Here is a 23,651-nt window from a genome sequence, read left to right on the forward strand (position 1 = left end):
ATGAAACCCCAAGCCAAATCATTTTATTCTTGAACAGATTATGGGACATTTAACCTCTTTGACTATATTATCTTAAGTGTACTTAGTATTTTGTCTTTGGACCAGTTTGATTATAAGGGCCATTCAGCCTAGGAGCATCTTACTGTGTTGGTTCTCTCCTGTCCCTTTGACTGCCAGTTGACTGCCTCCTTTACCTACGTTTTTGCTTTATTGAAAGTTTCTTTACTACAGAACAGTTAGAAAGCTGTTATTCTCTAGTATGAAAAAGATGGCAGCAGTTCTCAAGCATATTTATTTTTTACAGTTATTTTTTATTTTGTTAGGTGCATTTCTCTGCATCTCGGTTCTGGTAGTTCTTGCCTTGAGATGTGCAGTTTTTTGCAAATATTATTTCTTAGAAACAGTCTAGCATAGGCTTTTATTAGCCTATTTTAGTTCATTTGGGCTGCTATCACAAAATACCACTGACTGGGTGGCTTATAAACAACAGAAAAGTATTTCTCACAGTTCTGGAGGCTGGAGGTCCAAGATCAGGGTGCTAGTAGCATGTTTGAGTTCTGGTGAAGGACCTCAGTTGCACACTGATGGCTTCTTGCTATATCCTCATATGATGAAGGGTCAAGGAAACTCTCTTTTTTAAGGGCATAATCTCATTCATGAGAGCTCTGCCCTCATGACATAATCATCTCACAAAGGCCCCTACTTCCTAATATCATCACATTAGAATTTCAGCATGTGGTTTTTTGGTCTCATAAGGTCCATTCTGTTTGGGACATGATTGAAGCTATCGTTCTGTTTTCTTGTCTGAAATGTACAGGCTGGACATTTTGTCCAGTCATGTTTACAATATTACTTTGGTCTTTTTTTGTTGTTAAGAATCTCAATTTGGCCTGTTCCTAAAACAGCCATTGTCAGTTTATTTATATTTTTGCCTATAGTTGCAATCACTTGATATAATATACTGGCTATCTCGTCCATCTTTGGGGAAAACTTTGGTTACTTTTCAGTGCAGTTTTCCTCAAAGGCGTATCATCCAAAATGTATGAATTCTACTAAAGGATAGGGAAGGCATTTTTTTTTGGGGGGGGGAGGCATTTTCTTAATCTCTGTATCACAAGCACCTGGCACACAGTGGGTAATTATTTAGTGTTTATTTAAATGAAAGAATGAATACATGGCTATTACAGGCCTGCCATTTTCTTATTTTTCCAGTTGTTCCCTTCTAATATGGTTCCCTGTTTGTTACTCAGAAGGCATAAAGGCGTTGTGTGTGTGTGTGTGTGTGTGTGTATGTATATGTGTATATATTTATCTATACATTCCTTAATGTAGCTGGTGATAGAGCTAGGGAACTAGGCTAAGATCACAGGACTATTGATGCTTGGGCTGGACAAATGCCTTTCTAAGATGCTTGAGCACAAGAGTGCCTATGTTCTACCACAGCTGTCATTAGAAAAAAATTATTTTGCACACTTCAAGCTCACTGGTTGTGTATGAAATAGTTTAACGGTTACTTAGCAACTTTCCAAGGTTTAAAAATTTGTTTTCTAAATCCTTAGTTTGGTAACTTTTTCCATCTTATGTAGCAAAGGTCATTCTAATTGATTGGAGTGACTGATGGCAACTGAGACATTTAATAGAAATTTCATAAGCCAGTTTTTCATTTGTGGAAGATGCAAAGGTTGACATCTATCATAAATAAAAGTACATACCTCTTCTAGATTACTTCCTTAAATTGCACCTAGAAAGAAATTGGTAGTTGATAGTTCAGCTCATTGATAGAATAGCCTTGATAGAGTACTACTATTAAATAAAGTATAATGATAATGGTTCACATTGTAGCACATTGAAAATAGAAACTTTAAAGCAGCATATATGAAACACTTACATTTCCAGGTAACATGTTGCTGTTCTTAGACCTTATTCACAACTTTTGTGTATGTAACTTAGTGGGTGACTATAAGTCATCCCTTTTTTATCAAAATTATATTAATGTATCTTTTGTCCTCTCTGATAGAATATAGTAGTATTCATTTTCTTTAGTGATTGAATTTTTATATTTAATAAATGTGGGAACAGTTACAAGGTTGGAGAATTTACAAGACCATATGTTCATAATCTATTGCCAGTATTACAGTAGTTTGGAGGCATTTTTCAACTTTATTCAGGCATAATTGACATACAATAAACTGTGTGTATTTAAAGTGTACAATTAGAGTTTTAACATATGTATACACATGTGAAAACATCACCACAGTCTAAATAGTGCACATTTCTGTCACTCCACTCCTGAATTTCTTCTTGCCCCTTTGTTTTTTATTTCTCCTCAACTTTCGCTGTATCCTTGTCCAGGCACCCACTGATCTGCTTTCTGTCACTAGAGATTAGTTTGCATTTTCTAGAATTATTTTATAAATGGAATCATATAGTGAGTTCTTTGTTGTGTGGCTTATTTCAGCATAATTATTTTGTGATCATCCATGTTGCTGCTTGTATTAATAGTTCTTTCCTTGTTATTGCTGAGTAGTCCATTACTTATACTACAATTATATTATACTACAATTTGTTGTCCATTTACATGTTGATTGGCATTTAAAAGTGTCCTTTTATAAATCTTCTGTGAATATTTGTGTACAAGTCTTTGTGTGGACATAGAAATTTATTTCTCTTGGGTAAGTACCTAGGAATGAAACGGCTGGGTCATATGGTAGGTGTAAGTTTAACTCTGAAGGAAACTGCCAGTTTTACAAAGTAGTTGTACTATTTTACATTTTATATTTCCACCAGCAGCATTTAAAATTTCCATTTGCTATTTCTGAGTCACTTTTACATTCATAGACCATACTTTTTGGGGATACAGGGAGAGACCAAATATTTAGAAATTTTCTTCCCAGAACTTTAGGTAAACATCTCTTTGGAGAATTTATGAAAATCTGGAGCTCTTTTCAGTAAAACATGATTACTTGTTACTCTTTTTTTCCTTAGTCTGAGAAGTGGAAGAAAATGTGTTCTTTGGATTTTGTGAAAAGAGGAAAGGGCTCTGGCTGGGTAGCTTAGTTGGTTAGAGCATTGTCCCAATGCACCAAGGTTATGGGTTTGTTCCCCAGTCAGGGCACATAGAAGAATCAACCAGTGAATGCGTAAATAAGTGGAACAACAGATTGAAATTTCTCTCTCTCTCCCTTTCTCTCTCTCTCACATCAACCAATAAAAATTTAAGTATTTTTTAAAAAAAGAGGAAAGAAATACTTCTTGGATTTGTAGAGTTCAGTTTTCTAGGTGAGTGCTAAGATACAGCAGGTCCTCAAATAATGTGGTTTCCTTCAACATCGTTTTATTATAACGATGAGATGCTGTAGGAACTTAATGCTTTATATCAATTAACCTGTGTTAAAATTGGTTTCGTTATACATCATTTTGGTTAAAGTTGTAAAATATCGACAACATTAAGTGAGGACTTACTTTACTGTGAATCAGACATTGGTTTTATTGGATTTAATGCAATTAAGTATAGAGTTAATAGAAGTTACTCTGGAAATCTTTTACAACATAGATTATATAAGAATTTTCTTTGAAAAATCCCCTAAGTCATCCATAAGGTGCAGTGTTTAGACCTAACATCTCTCCCTAATTTCAACACACTTGTTCTTTTTTCCTCCAGCGTTAGAAGAAATTAGTGTTTATTTGCTCTCCCCAATGAAGTGGCTAGCTTGCATTTAGGGGCTACATCTACCACAAAATATGTAATTTAAAATACTAGTATTTCATTCAGCTTGATGTGTAAGGCATGTGTGAACTGATACAAATTGAGGGAACAGCAGATTGATATCTTATGCTCACTCTGGGTCATAAGCATATATTTTATTGAGAGGAATGGTGGGTGGAATGGCCTATATCACTTAAATTACTTTTCTTTTTGCTGTGTGTAAATAGTTGCATTCTCATAAATTAAATGCACATGTGATGTGGCTGCATTATAATATAATTAGGGTAACAGTTGAAGTGAATGCAAATATGTAGAGGTTATGTGCACATTAAGAGTAGGGTGGCTGATAGGTTTGTTAAGTCAAGTATTCATGGGCCCTTTTTAGCTTTCCATAGGAGGTTAGTAAGGGTAAGTAGCCATCATTAGCACCTATTCAGTGCTTCTTCCCTTCCTTTTCCTGCTCTACCTAGATCCTCTATTTTCTTCTTTCTTTGCTTGTGTTATCTACATTCCTTTTTTATGTCCTCAACTCCTTAGTATTCTCTCATCTCTTTAGAATCAGTAGTATACCTGTTTTCTGTTTAGAATGCTACCAAAACCCATAAACATAAATCAGTTGTACAATTATATTTTGTAGCTTTGTTGTGTATATAAGTTAAACTACAAACTGATTCTAAAAATGGTGGTCTACTTTCATGAACTCTTCACCAACATTCCAAATAACTTCTACATAAAACATTTAAAAAAATCTTTAGTTGCCTAACTTGTAAAATGCATTATTTGATTTTCATATTTTGCTAAGAGTTAAAAATGTGGATCTCTTTTACTAGCTTGGGAAATCAAGAACTGATGAGACAGTGTGGCATAGAAGAAAGTTTACTTGACTTAGTGTCACAGGTCCTGGGCTCCAGCACAGCCTTGTCATTAACCCACTTTGTAATCCTGGGCAAGTAACATTTCTCATCTGTAAAATGTGGGGATTGGATTTGATGTTCTTAAAAATTATAAAGATTTCCCTCTGAGGCAGGAGAAGCAAACTTGTAAAAGAAGTTGTTTTTAAAAACATTTTTATCTTGTTATATAAGTTGTCCCTGAAATTTAATGGCTTTACTAGAAATGATGTAATCACTTTTGAATTTTGTATATCTCATTTGTTGCAGGATGCTTTAATCTGGATCCCAATAGAGTTTTGGATGTCATTTTAGAAGTGTTTGAATGCAGGCCAGAACATGATGACTTCTTTATATCTTTATTAGAATCTTACATGAGTATGTGTGAACCGCAAACACTGTGTCATATTCTTGGGTTCAAATTCAAGTTTTACCAGGTAAAAAATGTGTGTGTGTATCTATATATATATCTATATGTATAGGTTAATTTCATGATTTTATATGCACAATTTAATTTGAATTTTATTTGTAAATGGTTAGTTTCAGATCAGCCATTCTAGCAGAGGAAATAGATAAATGGCTAGCTAACAATAAGATGTATAAGTACTGTATTAGTAATCTGAATGATGTGATGAGAAAACCTAGAGGAAAGCATAATACATTTTTTGCCTTGGGAGAGTTGGAGTCAGGGAAGACTTTATAGATACAAACTTTTTAAAACCTGGTCTTTGAAGGATGAGTAGGAATTTGTTGACAGTTGTCAGTGCAGAAGTAACAAATAGTGTGAGAGTGAAGACATGACAGTATGAATGTGTATATATAACAGATTGAAGAAATGGTAGGTATATAGTCAGATGTGGCTGGATTCTAAGATGCGGAGAAAAGGAGACAGGAAGTGAAGTTGGAAAGGTAGGTGCACTTTTGATTGTCAAGGGCCTTGAATACTGTGTTGGGTTAGAATTTTATTGTGTAGACAGTGACCACTGGATAATTTTTACTTAAACCACTACAGTAGTTAACTAGTAAATCTCTGCCTCTGATCATTTCTCTTTCAATCCATCTTTCACATTATTGCTATTGTTACATTCTAAAAGAGATGTAATTGACACACTGCTCAAAAACATTTGCCTGCAGGATGAAATTAAAACTTCTAAACACGGCAGAAAAGGCTATTCACAATCTAGCCTCATTCTTTTTTTCCAGCCTCATCTTTAGTGATTTTTTCCCCTCAAATCTGATTATCTAGCCATGTTAAGGTACTAGCCATTTCCTGAACTTAGGTATATACATTGCTGTGTATGGACACACCTTTGTTTACATGCAGTTTCTTATAACTAGAAAAACATTCTTAGGCAACCATCTCACCTGTCTTGTCTTAATCTTGTGAACTCGTCTTTATTCTTTAAGATCAAGTGCTACTTGCTTTATAAAGTCTTGACTGATACTTCACTCATGCAGAATTAGTCACTTCTTGATCTCTATTTTCATAAAACTTGACACAGACTTCTAGCACTTATCAGGTTATATTGGAATAAACTATGTCTGTCTTCTTTGTCAGATTGTGAGTCAGTTAGGATAGGGTCTATGTTTTACTGATTTCTCTTGATTAATTTACTGTTTAGTCTGTAGTAAATGCTAACTCATCATAAATGAGTGGTCTATCTCTTGATGGCATGAAGGATTTTAATGTAATGAGGCCTCCATTATCCTTTTGGTATAGCTTTTGTAATTTGTCTACTTGCTTGGGGTACTCAGCTAGTCAAGAAATGCTGACTCATTGAATGTGTATGGTATGCCGTATTTTGGCAGCCACCAAGGGTTCTCTGGTGTGGTGTGTCTGTTCCTTTCCTCTGAAGCTCAAATTCAGGATAGTAAGACGATTTCTTTGAGGATTCTCAAGTAATATACCACCTACTGCCTCTGCTTGTCTTTTATTTTTCATGATCTGGGATGCTCCAGAATAGAAATTAGATCAGAACTTGAAAGCACATAACCTTTTGATACCAATCAAAACACATGGCAGGGTTTTTGGGCAAGAGTACTTCACCTTTATTCAAAAATTAGTGATGGCAGCTGTTCGTATTCCTATCTGAAGCCAGGGAGTCCAGTCTTAGTACAGGGAAGTAGAAGTTCAAGTATTTCATCACATTTTAAGAGGCAGGCCGGCGCTCTAACCACTGAGCCAAACTGGCTAGGGCAGGGTAACAAATTTAACTTGGACCTGATTAATTAGAATATAGGTTAGGGCTTTGGAGACTGTAGGTTTCAGAACATAGTGCAGTGAGTAATGATAACCTACTGCATAACATCAAATATTGTTAGTTTAATGTGAGTTTTAGAGTTAAATTTTTTTATCTGAAAATAATCCTCAGAATAGTTATACTTTTTGAGCTGAATTAAAATATCCCTGGGGGTTGATAATGTTGGAATAATCCTTTTTTAAAACAGATAATGGGCCTTTTTATTATATAAGAAATACCCATGTAGAAACATTTGATTTAGAAGTAACCTATTATTGGAAAGAGTAACCTTTGTATTGCTCTGTGTAAAACCATTGCCTTGTTTCTATTGCCAGAGCTATCTTGTTGTGAGAATCTATAGTCTTAAGGACCATTAAGGCCAGGGGAAGAAATGTCTGAGATTTTAGGTAATTTGTGGTCTGGGAGGTAAAGTAAGGAAAGCCATGGAAATCAAGAACCCCTTAGAGAAAGTAAACCTGGGCATTGGCTCCTAGGTATGTATGGTCACCCTATATGTTAGTTCCTTGTCTTATTCCACCCTCCCTTCTTTCTATCACTACCTGATAATGTTCACTCCTCCTGCCTGCAACCCATATTTTTACCAATTGGGACTTATTTGGGTTAACAGGCTGCTACCCCCCACCCCATGATAGGACTTCTAGGCAAAACTATTTCTGCTATGAAGTCAGTGACAGTGATTTTATTCTAGATTCGACCTGCCATCAGCTATACTGGATGCTTTGACTGGGAAGTGTAGTAAGGGATGTAAGCAGTTTCAGAGCATATGATCATTTTGGAAAATTGGGCAGTCATATCTGCTTGATTCCCCTAACAGGGATTACTGTGATAGAGGATTTAGGGGCAGCATGAGGGGCAGCACAAAAGACAGGCAGAATGGAGTACTAGAAAGTGTGAGGCTACTAAAAGACAAACTTGGCTGGAGTTGTCTTGCCACAGGAAAGAGGAAGGAGATGATGACTCTCACCCATATCATAGCTCCTTGATTTGTGGATTCAAAATACAGCAGCAGTAGTAGTAGTAGTAGTAGTAATAGTAGTGGTAGTAATAGTGCTATCATAGTTAGGCACTACTATAACCTAAATTTATTCATTTAAGAAACATTGATTGAGCACGTTTTATGTGCTAGGTAATATAGGTGCTGGGGCTACATCTATAAACAGAAATTCTTGCCTTTATGATGCTAACATTCTAAGTAAATTATATGGTATGTTAGAAGTTGATCAGTGAGATGGGGCAAAAAAAAAAAAAAGTATATATATCAGGATAAGGAAGATTGAGAGTGCTAGAGTTTCAGGTTGCAATTTAGAATAGTGAGAGTAGACCTCATTGAGAAGATGAGATTTAAGCAAAGAAATGAAGAATGTGAGGGTGTAAACTTTACATTAATCTGGAGAAAAATCTTCAGGCAAAGAGAACAGCCAAAGCAAAGAAAGGCCTCAAGGTGTGAGCATGCTACAAAGATGCAGACAAATGGAGTTGAAGGGGGGTGAGCTCAAGAGAGATTTTTTAAGATGGGAGATGGGAGAGAGAAACACGTTTTTATGCCAATCGGAATGATTGAGTAAAAAGGAGGAAAACTGGCGATGTAGAAGAAAGAATTGTTGGAGTAGTGTTCTTGAGTAGGAAAGAGAACAAAATTTATGGCATAAGTGGATGGGTTGACTAAATAGGAGCATAGAGAATTCATCTGTAATAGATGAAAAGGCAGCATATGTAGGTATAGTTGTTGGTAGGTGGGTAGATATAATGGTGAAAGTTTTCAAAAGTCTTATTGATTGCTCCAGTTTTGTCACTGAAATAGAAAGCAAGATCATCAGCTGAGAGAGAGAAGGAGGTATTTAGAGGTTAGGAGAGAAGGTAGGAAGTAGTTGTGTAGTAGTGTGGGAGAGTAATGGATAATGGAAATTGAATATGATTGGCCAGCAGCATTAAGTACCCACTTGAGAGTGGATATGTGAAATTGGCATTTTGGAGGGATTGTAGCTATTGGTAATGTTAAGTTTAGGGTATGGAGTGAATGGCTGAGATGGGTATAGGAGAAGATTTTTGGAAGAGGAGTTCAAGAAACTAAGAGGGCAGCAAGATGGAAGTATCATTTACATGTATATGAACATCTCCAAAAATTAAGAAAGGAATAGAGTTGGAGAGAGTAACAGTGAATCAGAAGGGCAGTGATCCAGGGCTCCATAGATAGCAACAATAGGACAGCACTGAAAATGGCAGAGTGGAGAACTCCAGAGCTCTGTCCATCCATAAAAGCAACCAAGAAGCTGGCAAAAACTGTCAATCAATTTATACAGAATTCTGGATTTTAATAAAAAAAACCTTAAAACAACCAAGGAAAGTTTTGATGAAGAAAGAACCACTGCTTTGGGATAAGAGAGCACTGTGACATTTTAAATTGCCAGCCTACTATTCATTATACCCAGATAGATGATGGCCATGAAGATAGAAGCCTACATTCCTAGTGAAGATTGCTAATGTCAGAGGATGCAAAGAATTGTTTTCAAAGAACTGTGGGTTCGACCTATCTGGCTATTCACTGAAGGACTGGGGCAAGGGCCTGTCTTTGTTTTGCCTGACTGGGAGCATCCTCAGGGCTGGGGTGGCTTTTGCCCAAAGCATTTTGGCTTTAGCACTATTGGCTTTAGCAGTCTGGAGCAAGAAAGAGTTGGATGATCAATAGAGAGACTGAATGCTTGGGAAGGAAGAAGTTGACTAAGGAGATACGTGGGGGGAATAATGGCTTTTAAAAGCAGATGAATATGCCAGGTAATAGGGGGAAAAGGCGATGTACATGCCCAGAACTGTATGCATACTCAAAAAAGTACTGAGAAGACCCTAAGCTTTTTCCTCTTGCTGGCCTTCAAGCTCTGCACAAGCAGGAAGTGAAGACTAAGGCAGAGTTATAAATGGCCTGGCCAAGTGTTGAGGAGTGCCCTAACACACTCACAGCCAATGTGCAAAGGATAGGAGAGTATTTTTTTTCTTTTTGTTTTTTGAGGGCTTCAGGCCTCTAAGAAAACTTAAAACACTAGCTGACCACTAAGTTAACAGAACACAGATTTCAGTGGCCATACGTGACAATAATATAGACTTTACAAAATGAGTTTAGAAAATTCACTAAAGCAAACAAAAACCCACATTAAGCAGCATCATAAACCCCAGAGTGGGTGCAGAATCTGATTTTCAGAGTTGCTTCATAATATTCAAAATGTCCAGTTTTCAACAAGAAATAGTGAGGTATGTAAAGAAACAAAGTATGACTCATTCACAGGGGGAAGAAAAAGAAACTAGCCCTGAGGAAGCCCAGACTATGGACTTAGTAGAATAATAATTTCAATCAAAAGTCCTAAATATGCTTGTGATCTACAGGAAACCATGAGAAGAACTAATGGAAACCAGAAAAGCACTGTCTCATAAGACAGAATATCAATAAAGAAATAATTATGAAAAAGGAACTAAGCAAATTATGGAATAAAAAAGTACAGTAACTGAAATGAAAAATTCACTAGAGAGGGTACAAGAGGAGATTTGAGAAGGCTGGAGAAACAGCCAACTTGATAAATTAATTGAGGTTATCTATTCTAAAGAACAGAAAGAGGAAAAAATGAAGAAAAATGAACAGAGCCCGTGAGACCTATAGGACACCATTAATTGTACTAGTATGTGCATTATGAGTCCCAGAGGCAGAGGGGAGAGAGAGAAAGGGATGGAAAGTATATCTGAAAAAATAATGGTTGAAAACTTCTGAAAGATATGAAGCTACACATCTAAGAAGCTCTACAAACACCAAGCAGGAAAAACTCAAAAGAGATTCACACCAATCCACATTATAGTCAAATTGTTGAAAGACAAAGACAAAGAGAATCTTGAAACTAGCAAAACAGATGTGACTCATTGTGTAAAAGAGAGCCTCAGAAAGATTAACGGCTGATTTCTCTTCGGAAGGCAGTATGATGGCATATATGCTGAAAGAATGAAACTGGCAACCAAGAATTCGATATCCAACAAAACTGTCCTTCAAAAATGAGGGATTATGATATTCTAAGATTAACAAAAGCTGGGAGAGTTCCCTAGTAGACCTGCCCTACAGGAAATGCTAAAAGGAGTCCTTCAGGCTGAAATGAAGACACTAGACAGTAACTTGAAGCCATATAAAAAAATAAAGAACACTAGTTAGTATAGCTATATAGGTACATATAAAAGCCAATATTGTATTTTTTATTTGTAGCTCTTCTTCCCCCCCCATATGGTTTAAAAAACAAAGGAATAAAACAATAATTATAAATCTAATTGACACACAAATTGTAACAATATAAAAGAGGGAGGGATAGAGATGTATAGGTGCAGTTTTTGTATACTATTGAAACTAACTTGATATTAATTCGGACTAGGTTATTGTAAGTTTAAAATGTTAATTGTAATAATAGCCAAGGTAACCACTAAGAAAATAAATAAAAAATAAACAGAAAATGAAAGAAGGACATCAAAGTGGTATACTACCAAAAAAATTTAACACAAACAAAGGCATTAATAGAGGAAATGAGAAACAAAACCTAATATAAGACATATAGAAAACTTAGCAAAATGGCAGAAGTCCTTCCTTGTCAGTAATTACTTTACATGTAAATGGATTAAACTTTAATTAAAAGGCAGAGTCCAGCAGAAGTTATAAAAAAGCATGATCCAATTATATGCTATCTGTAAGAGACTCACTTTAGATCCAAAGATACGAGTATGTTGAAAGTAAAAGTATGGAAATACTTATCTCATGCAAATAGTATCCAGGAGAGAGTTGTGGTGACTATTCTAATAGACAAAATAGACTATATGTTAGACAACAAAGGGCATTATATATTGATAAAAGTGTCAACCCATCAAGAAGATACAGTAGTTATAAACACGTGCACCAAACAGAGCCTCAAAATATGTTCAGCAAACATTGTTCTTCTAAATAATTGTTGGACATTTCTATGCCCCATTATCATTAATAGAACAAGACAAGACCAATAAGCAAATAGAGCACTTGAAAACACTATAAACCAACTATATTTAACACACACACACACACACATACATATACATATACATATACATGTGTGTGTACATATATATCACTCCACCCAGCAGTAGTAGATTACACATTCTTCTTAAGTGCATATGGAACATTCTCTAGGTTAGACCCTATTAAAGACCGCAAAACAAGCCTCAATGAATTGAAAACATTGAAATCCTTCAGAATAACTTCTTTGACAACAATGAATGAAAACATTGCAGCAATTGTGAAAGGATAGTGAATGATAGTAAATTAAGAGCTAGGTGGGCCTTAGGTGAAGGGAGAGTAGTCTGAAAATGACTATAAAGAGCAGAGATGACTTGTACCTCACCTCTGGGCCTAGTAGTTATTAGGAGTCTGGGGAAAATAGCCACTACTTGACTGGGTTACAGTGGGTGTGGTATTCCTAGGGAGTGCTAGGCTCTGAGCATGAAGGTGGAGGGAACAGTTAGAGGGGAGGTAGGGGGCTTTGCTGATAATGGACCATAAATTCCAGAGGATTCCATGGAAGATTTTCAAGAATGCAGAAAGGTGAGATAGTATAGAACAGGGATTGTGCAGAGCAATATGAGGATCAGAGTGTTAGAGTTGATGTTTGGCCTGGTAGTTGGGGCTTTTGGTAGTGACTCATTTAAATAGTGGTAATGGGAATAATGAAAGTATTCCTGATGGATTCAAGTTAGGTAGTTAGATTTTGTGGGTTTACTCTGAAACCCTGATAATCTTTTGTTTTTATGTGAAAATGTCTTGATACTAAACACTTTGTAAACATTTAGAATTAAGCTATTGTTAAGTTGAAAACTTATGTGTCTTAAAAATTACAGTGAAATGGTGCCTTCTTTATAGGATATGTATTAGTTTGGTTAGCTTCACATTTTGTGTGCATAATACCTATAACAATTATAGGGGGGTCTTTATTTACAAATACCTCATTTTCAGGGTTGAGTAGAAGCAGAACATAATGTTTGCTTTTTGTTTGCATTTGGCCGTTTAGTAATTACCAGTTGTCCTCACTTCACTTTTCCATTCATCTGACCCCAAGTAGTTTAAAGATTAGGGAAAAAGTCTTTTTGATAGTATTCAAAAATCCTTCTGTTTCTTTGTAGGGTCCACTGGGCTGGCCAGGAATTGGCCATCCCACTATTTATTTATTTGTTTATTTACTTACTGTTGATTTACCCATGTGTAATATGTTTAGACACCTGTTTTCGAGAATAAATCAGCTGACAAGCACGTATACTTAGGACAAAACCCAAGAAATGAAAGAATAGGGAGAACAGTATTATGCAGTCATAGATGGTTCTACACTTCCAAGTTTGTCAGTCTTGTTTCTGTGTTTCCACTGAATACTACTTGAAAAAAGCCAGTTAAGAAAACACATATAAACAAATTTAAAGTAAATATTATGCAATATATAAAATCTCCCTATTCCATTTAATTTTTAGATTTTATTCAAACATTAGCATGCATTGTAAAATGTGTCCATTTTCAAAACTCCTTTCTTTGTGTTCATCAAAAGATGTTCCAGTGTGAAAAGGGATATAGACATAATTATCTTTGTACTGAATTCAGATGTTATGTATGTCCAGGAAGAGCAATGAAGCTTATTGTTGTGCAAGAGTTATTTGATCTAATTTTTCTTAAATATTGGTAGATAAAGGATATGATTTAGTTGTAATTTATGCACTAAACAGAAACTTTTGTTTTTCAAGGAACCAAATGGAGAGACACCGTCATCTTTATACAGAGTTGCAGCAGTGCTTCTGCAAGTTAATCTTATTGATTTAGATGATCTTTATGTACATGTAAGTCAAGTGGGCTGCTAAGAATCTTTGGTTGTCCGTCCCAGGGGTGGGGAAGAGAAGTAGGCAGCCATATAGCACTACACGGTTGGTTTTAGGCTCTCAAGTCTTAATTTTTGAAGTCCTAATGCATTATTACTTTGTGTTTATAAAGTGAATGCCTTTAATTCTTTTGCAAAGTATGGAAATCGAACACCTTTTGTCACCCTTACAGAGTTCAAAGTTGGATATGAAGTTCAAGTTCTTAGTTGTTATCAAGACATATGTCATGGAGAAGAGAGGCCAAGTTCTGACCAGTGTGACTTTATTAACTAATTAATTAATTTAAACCAATGTGGTTTTAGACTTCTCTATTATGCACAAATTATGGGAAATGTGACATTACCTAGATGCTTCTTCCTTCTCCCTAAAATGTTAATTTTTGGAATTCAGGATATATGGGGAAGTCTTCACATATTTTTAAAAAAATGGCTTTTGTGGGTAATAAATGACTAGTATTGGGCTTTTATTGCTGGATCCAGGATGTAAAAGAGTATGTGATTTTTTTTTTTTTTTTTTTGGTGTATGTGATTTTGATTGATGATCTCTAATGTAGCGACAGTTTAGCCTGTCATTTTGAAAAAAAAACTAGGTTTGTATAGTATAGAACTTTCTGTTTTATTAGGTTGGGCATTGGGATATCTATGAACTTAAAACAAACCTGTCCAATGCTCATCTTCACTGCCTTTGAGATCACTTTCTAACTTCCTTGCCTATCATTATGTACTGTGGTTACAGAGTTGAATAAAACTTGATCTCTATCTTGGAAGCAGTCATCATCTAGCAAGAGAGAAAACATTTTGCATTATATAATAACTATATTGAAGGTATTTACATAGTGCTGTGGGAGCTCAGAAGAGATAGTGATCATTTCTGTCTGGGGGCATTTTGGAAGGCTTTTTCAAACTAGTGATGTTGAACTAGGATTTTGATGATCAGTAGGTGTTGGCCATGCTTAAAAGGTGGGAAGATTCATAGGAAGAATTAACTGAGAGTATAAAGGCAGGAGGTTTGATAGGGCTTCATTATCACCTTAGAACATCAGGAAGCTCAGTGGTTGGTGCCGAGAGTGGTATGTCGGGGCGATGAGGATGGATAAGTAGGTTGGGATTAAACTGTGAAGGGGGCCTTAAGTGCCATAGTACGGTGTTTGGATATTTTTCTTGTTGGAAGTAGAGAACCATTCAAGATTTAAAGTAGAGAAATGTTGTACAAACAAGAACATGGAAATTTGATTAGAAAAAAGAGAATTTGAAGACATAGGCATGAGTTTATAGTGTAGACTGGCAGGACAAATGGAAACTATAAAAATGATGGTAGATTTATTACTGATATGTTTGAGTTTAACAATAAATGCAGGCGGCCTAAGTGTTCCTGTTAAGGTGACGACAATTTTCAGACAGGATTAAAAACCAGTTTATGTTTACATGAGACTTCTAAAATCTAAGGACAAAGAAAGTTTGAAAGTAAAAGGGTGGGAAAAACATACCAGGGAAATTATTATTGTTAAGACAAAATAGACTTTTTGGTGAAAAGAGATAGTCACTTCATAATAATAAAGTTGTGTTCATTAGGAGGATGTAACAGTTGTAACTTTATATACACCTAATAACATTCTCAAGATGCACAAAACTGGAAGTTAAGAGAATTATAAAGATATTTACAGTTCACCCATTACAATGGTAGAAGATGAGAACCTATGGCAGATAAGTAAAGCAGTTTGCCAGTGGGAAGCATTAAAACTGAGAAAAAGCCTTGCTTACCTCCTGTACCAGTCCATAGTGACTTTTCTTCAACCTGCCTTTTGACTAATGGGATGAAGTCTACAATATGTAGTTTAATATTTCACTGTTTCCTTTTATTGTTTACTGGTTGTTTACTTTGCTTTGGACTTAGCTATTGAAATAGATTACATATTTCTAGGGACAGGAACATTTCTTTTATAGTTCACCGTAGTGCCTAATCAGAATGATTAAATAATGGTTTGTTGGCTGTATTTTTCTTTGTGTGGGTTATTTTGTGAAATGTCTATGTTAACCATCTTCAGCTCATACAAGATAGCTGTGCTTGAGATATTTTATCCTTTTCCATAATGGAGGGTTGACAGTGCACATATTACTTTCTCTTTGGTAATAAACGAGAAACTAGTTTGTGAGTTAATAAGTCAAAGGGGTACCTAGAAAATGAAAAGTGACACGTCAAGTTCATAATTTTTCTACTTGAGACTTTTAATTTAAAGGAATCAAACTTACCTCTTTATGTAATTCAGTAGTTCATCTGTCCCAAATTGGGTCCATATGCAGTACTTTATTTAATTTGGAGTTTGGTCTTTAAAGGGAAAAATCTATAACATTTTTAATGGAAGAGGTACACATTTTCTTTGGTAAACTAATAAGTTCAATGGTAAACATCACTGTTGTATTAGATTAATTTAGGACCTCTAACAGACAGGAGACAAGAAACTCAAACTACTTCCTAATTTTAAAGGGTGAACAAAATTCAGATACTTAATCCTGTCAGATTTTAAGAACATAAAGGAAAGACACTTATTTAGAATGGAAATCATGGCCATGAATAGGCTAGACTTATTTACAGTTTTATCAATTGATAGTAAATAGTGTTTGCTTTTTATATGTGCAAATAGTATTAGCTGTTTTATGAAATTTTAATGAACCGTTTTTAGCTTCTTCCAGCTGATAATTGCATTATGGATGAACATAAACGAGAAATTGTGGAAGCTAAGCAAATTGTTAGAAAACTTACGATGGTTGTATTGTCTTCTGAAAAAATGGATGAGCGAGAGAAAGAAAAGGAAAAAGAAGAAGAGAAAGTAGAAAAGGTATATAGTTCATTCTAGTAAAATTAACATTGTTTGCTGGATTTAGAATTATGAAATTTAACTTGTAATAGTTAATCAACTTATAGGAGAATAATTTTCTAATTTCAATTGTAGTGAAACATGGCTTTTGGAATACTAATTTATAAAGGTGGTTTTGCTTTTAATTTGTTTGGCACCTTCCCAAAAGAGGCTGCTATTTTTTTTATATATAAATTTCAAAATATATTCTCAGTAAAATTGCAAACATATTAACTATATTTGTGGTCTGCATATTAATGTCTCTCAAGTCCTAAAGGGATTCTCACAGATGAATGAATTCTGGTTCCCTGTGGCCCAATAAAACATTAAGTACAACTCAATATATTCCAGCTCTGTAAACTGTCACACTGCATCTGCTAAATGAAAAAGCGAATCCTTTTGGTTTTTTTTCAATAACTAAAAACTTGATTGTACTTTGAGGAAAATACCATTGCATTCCCCATGAATGGCAGCTGTTGTTGGTATACATTGTTGTGTGTGTTTAACTTTTTTAAAATGAAGAAATATTAAGATTTATTGGTATTCGTATTCTGAATATCTTTGCTGTAATTATTCATTTTTAGCCACCTGACAACCAAAAACTTGGTTTGTTGGAAGCGTTATTAAAGATTGGCGATTGGCAGCATGCACAGAACATTATGGATCAGATGCCTCCATACTATGCTGCTTCACATAAGCTAATAGCTCTTGCTATTTGCAAGCTCATTCACATAACTATTGAGCCTCTCTACCGAAGGTATGTTACTGTATGCTTTACTAATCATTGAAGTAGAAACAGTTTAGGACAATGACAAAATCTGCATATTTATCTTGTCTTCTCAACCCATGCCTGTATTTTAGTATGTTTTATCAGAAGATAACAACTATTTAGTGTATCAGTCTGATATGTGTTAATCAGTGATTTGTCTTCTAGTGTCTAGACCAGGTATTAGAGAATGTGTGTGCAGTATAATCTAAAAACTATAGGTTAGACTTCTAAGTTGGGTTTGCTCCTTTGAGAGTGAAGACTCCATTCTTCTGTTTTATACTTTCCCCTCCTCTTTCAGGGGCAGATAATTCCTAAGGCTTTTACTTAGTATAATTTTCTTCTATACTGGGTTGACTGGCTCTGGGTGAGGACCTTGCTTCTCTGCTTGCCTTACCTCTCCCAGCAAATAGGCTGCTGTTCTGGAAATTGCTAGTGCAGCCTCTCATCATCCCTAGTTACTGTGGTGACCAGTCCTCTAGCCCAGCCTACTTTCAGGATACTTAAGAGCAGTATTGGCAGCAGTTCTGGCTTTAGCTCCACAGATCAGAGCCTGCCTCAAAAGCTCCAGCCTTGTGATTCATGCAGAGCTGCTGGCTGCTGCCTTTAGTATCACCTGGGTTGTGAACCGTGAAGGCTTTTCAGGGAATGACCCCTGTGACTCCACAGTGGGACACCTGCTCAGCAGGTGAGAACTCTGGGTATGCTGTCCTTTTTAGTGTGAAATCATCTTTCATTATGCTGCTTACCTTCTCTTCCACCAAAGTACGCAGTGGAACCCAGATTGAGAAATGTTTACTGACTTGAATCAGTGTTATATTCATGTCTTTTGTTTAATCCCCACTGTCTCTGAGGTCCATCCCTTGTTCCCCATTCCCATATCCATTTTGAATTTTTTTTGTTTTTTAATCCTCATTTGCGGATATGTTTTTTTACTGATTTTAGAGAGAGGAAGGGGGGGAGAGAGAGAGAGACATCAGTGTGAGAAACATTCATCAGTTGCCTCCCATACATGCCCGACTGGGGATTGAACTCGAAACCTGGGTATGTGCCCTGATAGGAATCGAACCTGCCACCTCATGGGATGACGCTCCAACCAACTGAGGCACACCGGCCAGGGCTCCCATATCCATTTTCCGGATACTGGCTAAACTTACCTAACAAAAAAACTCATATGATGTATGTTAAGTGTTACTTAGAATCTGCATTTCTCTGATTTCCTTTTCTTATGCAGTTAATTTGAAATGTTCTCCTCTGAGCTCTGACTTTTTTTTAAGTGAATATTCTTTTTGTCTTTTTCTACCAGTTAAATTAGGTGGTATAATAAAGTTAGTCACAATTGAAATATAGAAAGCAAATATGAACAAGAAGTGTTTTACTTTTAATATGATTGTGTTAACTTAAAATGAGGTATTTTATGGTATACCTTTAAATTTTGTTTCTTTTTATAGAGTTGGCGTTCCTAAAGGTGCTAAAGGCTCACCTGTTAATGCTTTGCAAAATAAGAGAGCACCAAAACAAGCAGAGAGCTTTGAAGATTTGAGGAGAGATGTCTTCAATATGTTCTGTTACCTTGGTCCTCACCTTTCTCATGATCCCATTTTATTTGCAAAAGTGGTGCGCATAGGCAAATCATTTATGAAGGAGGTTAGTAAGATTTTTTTCTTTCAAGTAGAAAATTAAATTTTGGAATGAATATTTGTGTTATGTGAATCTCTAGAAATAAAGAGAACGTGAACTCTAATTAAAAGGTTATATTGAGTAAGGTTTGGGGATAGTACATTGTGTTCTAACCATTTATGTTTATATATGTATATGTGTGTATATATATATATATATATATATACACACGATATAGATATATAGATATAATTATATAGAGTATACATATATCTCTATAATATAATTATATCTCTTTCTTTATCTTTATCTCTATCTAGATTATTAGTCAAGTGGCCCACATAGGAAAATATGCTTTGGACAAGTGTATGCTTTTTTAAAAAAAATTAAAAAAAAACATTTTTACTGATTTTAGAGAGAGAGGAATGGAAAGGGATAGAGAGAGAGAAATATCGATGAGAGAGAAACATCTATTGGCTGCCTCCTGCACGCCCCCTGCTGGGGATGAAGCATGAAACCTGGGCATGTGCCCTGACTGGGTACCTGTGACCTCTTGGTTCATGGGTTGGCGCTCAACCACTGAGCCATGCAGGCCAGGCAAGTGAATGCTCTTTGAATCCTCTTATAATTAGTGGTTAACTCAGCATCCTTTTCCCTTGCTTTTCTTCTTCTCAGTTATTTTCTTGGCTGCTATTTTGAATCATTGTCATTATCTGTATGAAGTCCCTTGAACCTCAGACTGTTAAGGATTCATTTTTAAATTTTTTTAGTAAACTTTTTATTGAAATAAAACATACATATAGAAAGTACACAAATCATAATTGTACAGCTCAGTGACATTTTCCAAACTAAAACACCCATGTGTCCACCACTTAGATCAAGAAATAGAGCAGTACCAGCACCCCAGAGTTTCCTTTGTACCCCCTCTAGTCACTACCTCAGAGGTAACCATTTATGCTATTTTTTTTGTTTTTAAATTCAGTTCCCAGTTATAATTTATATACAATAAACTTCATTGATTTTAAGCATACAGTTTGATGAGTTTTAACAGATGTATAATTATGTACCCACCACCACATTCATGATATAGAATATTTTAATTTCCCTAGAAAATTCCCTCTTTCCCCTTTGCTGTCAATTCCCTCCCTTTATTGTTGGTTTCTGGCAACCACAGATAGGCTTTCTGTCACTGTAGTTTTGCTTTTTTTCTAGGGCTTCATATAAATGGAATTGTACAGAATGTACTGTTTTCTGTCTGTTTTTTCCACTTAATGCTTTCGAGATTCTTTCAAGTTGTTGCACGTGTCAGAAGTTCCTTTATTGCCAAGTACTATTTCATTGTACAGACATAACCAGAGTTATCTGTTCACCAGTTGATGGGCATTTGGGTTGTTTCTAGTGGGGGGCTATTATAAATAAAGCTGCTATGAATATTCTTTTCCAGTCTTCGTCTGTGGGGGGGCATATGTTTTGTTTTCCCAGGAATGGGATTGCTGGGTTATATGGATAAGTGTATCTTTTTGACAAATTGTTGAGCATGTGTGACTATTTTGCATTCCTGGAAGCAATGTGTATGACTTCCACTTGCTTCATGTCTGCATCGACACTTGGTATTGTCAGTCTTTTAAATTTTAGTCATTCTAATGGGTGTGTATTTGTTGTGCTTTTAATTTATGTTTCTCTGATGATCAGTGATCTTTTCACATCTTAATTTCCCATTTGTAATCATCTTTATTGAGATGTCTATTCAAATCTCTTGCCCATTTTTAATTAGGTTATTTGCCTTTTATTATTATTTCTCAGTCTGATTTGCCTTTTTATTAACTGTCGTTTGAAAAGCAAAAATTTTAAATTTTAATTAATTCCAGTTTGGCAGTACTTTTATTTTTGCTCTTTGTGTTCTAAGAGATCTTTGCCTGACTTAAGGTCTTGAAACTGAAAAAAATACATAATTTCTTTTTAATTGTAAAAGAAGGCAACCAAAAGAATCTAGAAATTGTTACAAGGACAAACTCAGTTCTCTCCAGTGTTTGATTGCCTGTAATTTTAATTAATTAAAAAAAATTGTTGATTTGTATGTGCCCTGACCGGAGATTGAATCTGCAACCTTGGCATATTGGGACAGTGCTCTAACCAACTGAGCTACATGGCCAGGGCTTAATTTTTGACAATAGTGACTGTGTAGAAAATTTAACAGCTGTTCTATATTAATCCCTTGACACCTGAAATATTTGATTTGGCTTTTAATTGTTTAGCTGGTAGATTAATTTTTTTATACTCATAAATTTACTTTGTGTAAGATACTCTGAAGAAGTCTGCTAAGTAGTTTATGATATAGCTATCATTTATTATGTAACATTTATATAAAAAGGAAGTATAACAGTGTGTCGTTATCCTGATCCTTATAGTCTGAAAAGGATGAGTCATGTTAACTAGTGCCTGCTCAAAGAAAATTGTTTGTATCTTTCCCAGTGCATCATATTGGGAAGCATGTGAAGTCAACTTGTTCCATTACCGGTGATGTTTACATTGATCACTTGGTTAACGTGATGACTGCCAGGTTTCTCCACTCTACAGTTACCCTTTTCATCTTTGTTGTTAATATGTATTATTGTGGGGAAGATACTTTGAGACAATGTAAATTGCCTCTTTCTCATTTTACTTTAACCCACTAATGCTGTTCTTTTTAGTTGAAAAAAATTGTTTTTTGTATCCAAAATGTATTTATTTGGATGGTTCCCCACTCAACCTTGATTCGAGGTGCTTTTAGTGCTGCTTCCTTCTGGAGGAGCATCCTCTGTAAGCCTTGCGTTTCCTCCTGTAGGCTGATAAAGAACAGTGGAGCAACCAACACACAAAATTACCGTTGTCCAGGGCTAAAGATGGTGGTGATTTTATAGCATTCTGGGCATTTCACATCATGGAGTGAGCATTGGGGCTCTGCAACAGGTGCTTCTTCTTGTGATTCCTCTCCTGGAGAGGGATGAAGGAGATCCTTAGTGAGAGACATGTTGCTGTCGGGAGGTTGTCGCTGCTGCAGAGCTAGTTGAAAATCTTAATGTTCAGACCTTTTGTTCTGAAATTCATTCTTTGGCAACAAGTATCATAAACTTGTAAGCAGGAAACCAAACATCCAACTTATGGAAACCCTGTATACATAGACATATGCATAAACATATAGTATTATTACCAAGATACACAGGTGCTAGAACTGTCATCCTTCCTCTCTGCCATCTCCATTGCAGCCCTCCTATACCTCTGTTCTGTCACAGTTGTGCCTGATGCCTCCGCCTAACTAGTTTCTATTTCTGCAGAGGTACAAGGGCAGAAGGGAAGAGAAAAATGCTAATTTTGATCACAATGTGGGAAGAAATCTGTCTTCTCTTATTGCTAAGGTTGTGGTAGGAAAAGTGAATCTTTCTAATGATCTGAGTTAGAATTTTGCTTAATTTTTTACCCATAAAAATATTTTGCTCTAGCAGATCATTTGTTCTGTATTTATAGGTTTAAAGGCTGCCTAGCTAGTAATTTAACCAGGGTTTATAAGCTTGCTTTTAAAGGGGGAATTTGACCTTAGTTCCAAATAATGTATTTACAATTAAACTTCTTTAACAGATCTCTCATTTATAAGCTTGGGTTTGCTTAAATATATATATATAAATTGTGCATATTTTTAGGAAGTAGCTTATTTACTTATACCAGCTGTCACCTAACAGACTAGTCTTTAGGCCTATAGTTATTAGTAATCAGTTATCTCTCTGACTGTGTGTGTGTTTGTGTGTATGCGTTTCTTAAATTTGAGGTAGGTAGTATAGGACTAGTGCAGCAGGTCTTCAACTAATGTTTTGTTATAACACTGATGAGACACCGTAGGAACTTAACTCTTATTTACATCAGTTAGCCTATGGTAAAATTGGTTTCATTATATGTTGTTTCCCTTCAAGTCATAGAGCCTATCAGTGATGTTAACTGAAGGCTTATTATACAGTGATTCTCAAACTTTAGTGTGCAGCAAAATCACATGGAAGTCTTCTTAGAACACAGATTGGTAGACCCCATCCTCAGAGTTTCTGATTTAGTAGGCCTGGGGTGGGATTTGAGAATTTGCATTTCTAACAAGTTTTCAGGTGATGCTGATGCTGCTGATCAAAAGACCAAACTTTGAGAACTGTTGTTCTAGTTTATTAACCAATTTTTGTCTTTATTTCAGTCTTAAAGGGGGGGGGGGGCTCTCTGTATAAATTATTTGTATATGAATGGGAAAATTTTGCTATCTTTAAAGTTTTTTAAATTGTAGAACACGACTTTAACATTGTCACCTGACATATTTGAATGTTTTTCATAACACCTATACACTTGAAGATGAATTCCTTGGTGCTTTTTTTTTTTAAAAAAAAAAAAAAAAATCTTTATTGATTTCAGAGAGAGGAAGGGGAGGGAGAGAGAGAGAGAGATAGAAACATCATTGATGAGAGAGTCATCATTGATCGGCTGCCTCCTGCACGCCCCGACTGGGAATTGAGCCTGCAACCCGGGCATGTGCCCTGACCAGGAATCGAACCTCAATCTCCTGGATTCTAGGTCAATGCTCAACCGCTGAGCCAAGCTCTGTGGGGCCCTTGGTGCTTTTTAAAAATCCAGCTGATGTTAA

General features: G+C 35.7%; 1 protein-coding gene and 1 pseudogene across 7 annotated transcripts in view; one reads left to right on the top strand and one right to left on the bottom strand.

Annotated features, from left to right (window-relative positions):
- Nucleotides 1-23,651, top strand: part of THOC2 (THO complex subunit 2) — a 100,557-nt gene that overhangs the window by 30,280 nt on the left and 46,626 nt on the right. For all 7 annotated transcript variants that reach the window (XM_016197063.2, XM_016197064.2, XM_087813680.1 and 4 more), the window contains 5 exons: nucleotides 4,867-5,033; nucleotides 13,629-13,721; nucleotides 16,441-16,596; nucleotides 17,199-17,371; nucleotides 18,832-19,027. In XM_016197063.2, coding sequence (XP_016052549.2) covers nucleotides 4,867-5,033; nucleotides 13,629-13,721; nucleotides 16,441-16,596; nucleotides 17,199-17,371; nucleotides 18,832-19,027 — 785 coding nt within the window. The remainder of the gene's footprint in view (nucleotides 1-4,866; nucleotides 5,034-13,628; nucleotides 13,722-16,440; nucleotides 16,597-17,198; nucleotides 17,372-18,831; nucleotides 19,028-23,651) is intronic.
- Nucleotides 21,767-22,010, bottom strand: LOC148090409 (small ribosomal subunit protein eS27 pseudogene; annotated as a pseudogene).

This window comes from Miniopterus natalensis, chromosome X, assembly GCF_054644295.1.
Source record: "Miniopterus natalensis isolate mMinNat1 chromosome X, mMinNat1.hap1, whole genome shotgun sequence".
Taxonomy (NCBI): domain Eukaryota; kingdom Metazoa; phylum Chordata; class Mammalia; order Chiroptera; family Miniopteridae; genus Miniopterus; species Miniopterus natalensis.